At 40.3% G+C, this 6,942-nt stretch overlaps 1 protein-coding gene across 1 annotated transcript in view; it reads left to right on the plus strand.

The window, feature by feature from the left end:
- The first annotated feature begins 2,377 nt into the window (after positions 1 to 2,377).
- Arp3 (Actin-related protein 3) overlaps positions 2,378 to 6,942 on the plus strand; it is a 115,580-nt gene continuing 111,015 nt past the window's right edge. Inside the window, exons 1-2 of the mRNA XM_070084645.1 lie at positions 2,378 to 2,535; positions 6,079 to 6,259. Of these exons, the coding sequence (XP_069940746.1) occupies positions 2,492 to 2,535; positions 6,079 to 6,259 (225 nt within the window). The 5' untranslated portion in view covers positions 2,378 to 2,491. The remainder of the gene's footprint in view (positions 2,536 to 6,078; positions 6,260 to 6,942) is intronic.

Below are 6,942 nucleotides of genomic sequence, written 5' to 3' on the forward strand. Positions count from 1 at the left end.
TTCGTTGGAAGCAGGCTACCCCATTGGTGACTCCAAAAGGGACTCTGGTAAACTGATACAGGCCATCACTAGCCTGAAACGCTGTGTATGGTTTATCTTCATTCCTTATAGGGACTTGATGATAGGCACTCTGTAGATCAATTGTGCTAAACACATAGTACTGAGCAATTTTGTTCACTGTATCGTCAATTCGAGGTAGAGGGTACCCATCAAGAAGTGTAAATTTGTTGATTGTCTCAGAGTAATCGATAGCCAGTCACCGTTTCCTATAACCATCTTTAACAACAACAGCTTGGAAGTGACAGTCCTTACCTAAAATTTTCAGTGCTTGAAAGTATTCCTCTAAGGATTCATCAATCTGCTGGCGGCGAGTTGCAAGGCGATAGCGTGCAAAGATTTCATTTGTAGGTTTAATATACTGAGACTTGAGGGTTTTGATAGCATCTTCGTAGGTATTACACTCAGAAATAGCCTCGTATATCTTAGGTGACACAAAATTGATGAGCAGACTTAGTTTATCTAGATCTTCTTTAGGAAGGGCTCCCAAGAAGTTTTCGAAAGTCTTAAACCAGTGCTTCCATTCCTGAGCAGCCGTTGATAAGCTGGGGTCACAGTCTAGCCTCTCAGGTTTCAGTAAACGCTCCATGTTGTGATGTAGTCTAGCTCAGGATCACCACCAGGTAGCCCAGGATTCTATGTTCAATAAATTGTTGTGATGGAAACACAGGCCTTATCTCTAGGCTTTATTGAACATAGAATCTTCATAGTACTTCTGCAACAACAAAATATAATGACTAGTACATCTAATAATGGCTTCTACAGGGATGGTGATGTCTTGCGTATGTCAAGAGAAAAGTTATAACTACAGGCCACATATTTAAACTCACCATGTAATCTGCATCACTGATAAATGGATATAGTAGGAGAGAATCACACACCATGTGTTGGCGCCCATGACACACACCAAACTGTTGTTGTTGTTAAGGGCCCCAAGAGGTGGTGCAGTATTATCCTGCTGCTGCTCCCCACAGGACCAGTATCACTACACCTCACCAGCGTCAGGGAGCCTACCTTGAGAGGACTTAGGTTACGTCAGGTAAGGTTTGTCAGGAAACAGAAGTGTTTCCTGAAGTGGGTTTTAGTCGTATTGTGACCCGCAGTTGGAACTTTTGATCATCTGACTGAGGCCTTCCACTGGCTTACCGGCTAATTCATTAAACAAAATTATGGTCATAATTATAGCCGTTAGATTTTTAATTGGTTCATAGGACAGTACCTTTCATGGCAGGCGAGAATGCTGACCTAGAAAGTTTACAACCCTCACGGCACACATAACTGCGATAAAACACCTCAGTTACTGGGAACGTTTGAAGTTGCTCAACCTGTACTCCCTGGAACGCTGGCGAGAGAGATAACATAACATTTTTTGTTTACTACCAGTACATGTACATGGTATACAGACCATAGCTTACATCAATGACATACTACTATAGAAAGCCACTTGTTATGCTGAGCATTTCGGGCAAATTAGGTCAGTGTCCCAGGATGCGACCCACACCAGTCGACTAACACCCAGGTACCCATTTTACTGATGGGGAACATAGACAGCAGGTGGAAAGAAACACGCCCAATGTTTCTACTCTGGCTGGGAATCGAACCCATGCCCTCGCCGTGTGAAGCGAGAACGTTAGCCACCAGGCCACCAAACTTGCACACGAAAATCACTCCCTATGAAAGAAAAAGACTCGGCAGACGATGCAACATTCCCCCAATGAAAAGCAGGGGTGTCACTAGCATGATAAGAGACAACACACTAAGTGTTAGGGACCTAAGACTGTTCAACTGCCTCCCAGCATACATAAAGGGGATTACCAATAGACCCCTGGTTGTCTTCAAGCAGGCGCTGGACTGGCACCTAAAGTCAGTACCTGACCAGCCTGGCTAAGTAAGTTTATTGAGGTATACACAAATACAGTTACATAGATTATCATACATAGCAGCATGTGTAGAGAACCTAGGATAGCCCCCCCCTAAAAAAAAAAAAAAAAAAAAAAATCAGACTTTTGTTCGTACGTCGGGTTGCGTGCGGCCAACAGTAACAGCCTGGTTGATCAGGCCCTGATCCACAGTGAGGCCTGGCCCCAGACCGGGCCGCGGGGGCGTTGACCCCCGAAACCCTCTCCAGGTATATTCCAGGTATACATTGATTAGAAAATTTAAATTTGGCGGGATTCCTGACGTCATAGAGACGTCACCAATAAAAGTGACGTCAGGACCAAGAAGCCAATAAGCAAGAAGTGTTGCGGCGACTTCAGATTTTAGTAGCGAATGATCATTGGGAGTTTTGTGACGTCAAAGGTGAGGAGCCAATAAAAATGTAGTGTTGTCCTGCAGTGAGAGGTGAGTGTTGACGCCGGCGGAAGTGTTTACACCCAGTGATAACACTGCCCAGCCTTATTACACTCCATCTCGCCCATCACTCACAATAAAAATGACGGGGAGGCTGCCTCCATGCATCGTTGATGTTGGTACAGGGTGAGTTACATCATGGCTGCTCTCACTCTCACACTTCTGAGCAAAGTTGAAGCCTGGGAATGGAAATATATATGTATGACATGTATATCAGTAGATATGTGGCAGCCACACCTGCAGGTGTCACTATCTTGTATTACTATTTTATTGGTCGAGTGTCAAATGCAGGAGTTGGAATAGAATTTTAATAACTATTTTTAATTAGTCATTATCCATTGGCCATAATGCTGTGCATATAAGGGACTTTTGGCATGTACACCTAATCACTATATTTCTTTGTACGTTTATGTATCATGTCCAAATTAAAAATAAATAGGTTATATTCTGCTGGTATTGCAAAGTAACATTGTCACTTTGCAATACCTGGCCTCACAAGGGTGTGCAACACTTTTTTAGGTCTATTTTACATTAATCCAACCAAGCCAAGTAATATGGTATATTTCGATTTCCTCGTTTAATTATTAGGTGGCTCAGTTGGTAGCGCACTGGACTGACTGAGGGACCGAGGCTCGATCTCAGGCATGGCTGAGAATTTTGGACTTGTTTCCATACAGGTGTTGAGCTAGCAGTAAGTAGGTACCTGGGTGTTAGTTGACTGGTCAGAGTCACACCCTGGGTGGGGGGGACAAGATTAAAGGACCCCAGTGAAAAGACAGTCCTTGATGATGCACTGATTTTCTTGGGTTACCCTGGGTGGCTAACCCCCCCTAGTTAAAAATCTGAACAAATCTTATCTTAACCCCTTCAGCAGTGATGTTGCCAAGGGAAGGGGACTTGGGGGAGGGGGCTTCAGCTCCCCAAAATTACACTAGCCTTTAAATATTACCTCAGCCCTCCAAGCTCTCTAAATAAAATAAATGAAATTGTTGCTTCAAAACAAGTCTGGGAGCCTCCCTCCCAACCAGATAGTCACCTCTAAGCCCTCAGATAGAGAAATTCTGGTGCCACTCCTGCCCTTCACATTAATAATCTGAACAAAATCTTATTTCTTAGCTTGAAATGAAGAGGACTTGGGATCTAACCATGTATGAGACAGGACATATTATCAAGTCCCTTGATACCTGAAGATGAAAGGATTATTAATCCTTTCATCTGCTATCTGTTAAGGTCCCATACTACTGTCCTGTCATGTGATTATAAAATGGAAGAATTTTAAATGTTTATTCTTCCGACATGATTGCCAGTCATTTCTTTGATTCCCAAATGTGTAATATCACAAGTGATTCTTAAAAGCTTTTGCTTACAGACAGTATACATGTTTTACCCTCCTGTCTTAAAATAGCCCCTGATACTGTAATATTTGATTTCCAGTGTAGGAGACTTGGTTTTGGACAGGGCTAGTGGTCCGTTTGACCCTTAGAATTATTAGCAGATTCGTATAACAGGACAACATCCGCAGCAAGTATGTGTAGGTATATCTACTTAATTACTCATAGGTGAACCATGGGTAGCAGTTGTGGACTTACTATATGTTGTCACACCTAGGAAGTGAACCTGGCCTTCATGGTAGTGAGCTGAATGCTGTACTGCTGAAAAATTGCCTGTTAATGCTTTTTGTGACTATATATGTACAATACTCTGCTAAAGTTCAGACATTTATTCACTATTGATCATTTTATGATTGATAAATATTTAATTTCAGACATATTCAGAATTCATACTTTTTTATTGTAAACTGCCTAGTCTTTTATGCTAGCCTTTTAGCATCAATGACAAATTTCTCGCATTTCCTTCCTATGGTGCTTGTCCTTATAATGTCTACTGGACGTTGAGTTGGGGATCCTTACGTCAGTGTCCTTCTTTTACTCTCGTGCTGATTTCTGTAACCATTATAGAAGCTGGTCAGTAGCTCAGATAGTGTGGGGGCTGAGGTTAAGGAAGGGGAGATCTAATTGGTAATGCTTATTCATATAGAGGACCAAAGAGAAGCTTCATTTCTATTTATTTTTGAAGAGCACCTTCATTCCCATTCTATTTCTGAAGAGCTTCTTTGCAGAGAACCTTTTCTCCCATTTCTGTTTCTGCAGAGAACTTTGTTTCTATTTATGAAGAGGCCTTCATTCTGATTTTTGAAGGGAACCTTCATTCCCATTTCTGTCTCTTAACAAGAGGGAACCTTTGTTACCTTTCCAATTACTGTCCAGATTTTGGCTATTTGTATTTTCTCCTTGGACATTGGGGGGGGGGGAGGGATCACTTTTAATTTCCTTCTTTTACATACTCTCTCAAATTCATCCAACCAACCTTTACAACTTGTCTTTAGGATCCTCCTAAAGAACTTGCCTGTATTATCAAAAACATTTAAGTACAGTATGTGATTCGCAAATGTGTAAATGGGAACACCATTTGAGCTTCATGTTGGATGTTCCAGTCTTATATTTCCTAGTTAAGGAGAGAGAGTATTTAAACTAAAGTTCCAATGCCTCGTACAGTACAGTACTGTATGCTTGAGACTACGAATGAAAGGTATAGCTACAAACAAAATTATATCTTGTAGTTGACATGTGAGACTCGAACTCTTGCCATTAGAATCTTTGATTTCAGCTGGGTTGAGAAGCTAGCTGTAAGGGTTAGTTTTTCACATTAGCTCTGAGACAATACTGTATGGCATCTTGCCTCAAAACAAGTACAATATGTATATATATAAATAACCAGCACTCTGGAGGGGACACTTTAGATTACATTTCATTCTGCCCTGGACCATTTTCAAATTGACTTGATAATGTTGCAAGATAGACAAAAATATCTAGTTTCCTTTCCAAAGTGTGGGTTCCTGCTACCAGCAGGTATCAGAAATGTTACTGGTACGTACAAGTGTAGTAATTTTCAAGAGTAACCTCTATCATTCCCTTTACCGAATGCCAGATGAACCAGGCAGTGATGGTTGTGTGAGCCAGTGGGCTGTAAACAATAACAGCCTGGTTGAATAGGCAACCAACAGAAAAACTGGGCCCCAGTGCAGGGTGTGAGAATAGAAAAACTCAAAACCAGTCACAGCTATAAGGTACTTGTGAATTGTTCCAATCGCAGTATTAAGACTCTTTCTTCTTGATTGGAAATAAATGGAGAATCAGAACTACAGCATAAATAAAATATAGCATACAGATGCTACTTGACTTATGTTGGGTCATGTTCCAGTGAACCCATGGTAAGTCAAAAGTATCGTAAGTCGAATGTGAATGATATACTAAATAAATAACTACTTTCACTGAATAAGTAAACAAATAATTACTGTAAGTAAATGCCAGTATTGAAAAGTAACTAAATGAATGTAAGTTATGGACTTGCTGCCTTCATGTTGGGTAATTATCTCAAGTTTCATCTTCAAAGTAATTGCTTTTGCACCATCATAAATTCGAACCATCGTAAGTTGAGTAGCACAGTATATCTACAGTATTTTGTTTTGAAATTGGCAACTAAAGTCCTATTTATGGTGAAACTAGACACTGGTGTTCATATTTACAAGTGATTGAAGTTATTGTTAATTATTAGATTCTAAATTGTGCTGTGAATTGTTCAATATAATTTTGTCAAATATATTTTCAGGTACACCAAACTGGGATTTGCAGGAAATCATGAACCCCAGATGATTATACCTTCTGCAGTTGCAATCAAGGAGACAGCCAAGGTGGGGGAACAGTCCCAGCGAAGATTATGTAAAGGTGTTGAAGATTTAGATTTTTTCATTGGGGATGAGGCTATGGATGCTACTGGATATGCTGTTAAGGTGAGAAGTTAAAATTTGGTGTCACCAAATTACCTCATTAATAAGATTGATTAAATATTAAAAGCTTTGGGCAGAGAAGGACCTAGGAGTCATCTTTGGCTAAAGTGTCACCAGTAGATCATATTAATGAAAGTGAAAATGTTTTTCAGATAAGTTATCCTTAAAAAGCTGGTTACAGACATAAGTTAGACCAAAATAGTAGAGCACCAGTTGTATGATCTCTGCACCTAAAAAGAAAAATATGTACAAGGAAGAAAAAGTAAGAAGATAACATGCACACCATGGTATGGGTGAGGTCAAGCTCATGGCAAGTTAGTCGTAAAACTCCAGGCCAGTGTGTAAGCCACTGGGCCAGCTGTTTACAATCATGTTATTACGATTTTGTTAGTCAAGATAATATACAAAATTACTCTCATAGCTGAATAAAAAAAATAAAGCTAAGAAGAAATGCTGAAAGTACATACGGTCGGCCATCACTAATCCGGCAATCAGTTATCCAGTTCCATCAATAATCTGGCACTAATTTCGGCTAGCATAATTTCAAATTTCATCATTATACTGACTCAGAAATTGTGCAGATGGTTGTAAATCCACAGCAGCAAGCCAGTGGAGGAGAAAGCAGTGATGAAAATGAGGAAAATGTAGCAGAAAGAGTATTCATAGGTTAACCCTTAAACGGTCCA

The sequence above is a fragment of the Cherax quadricarinatus genome, chromosome 13, assembly GCF_038502225.1.
Source record: "Cherax quadricarinatus isolate ZL_2023a chromosome 13, ASM3850222v1, whole genome shotgun sequence".
NCBI lineage: Eukaryota > Metazoa > Arthropoda > Malacostraca > Decapoda > Parastacidae > Cherax > Cherax quadricarinatus.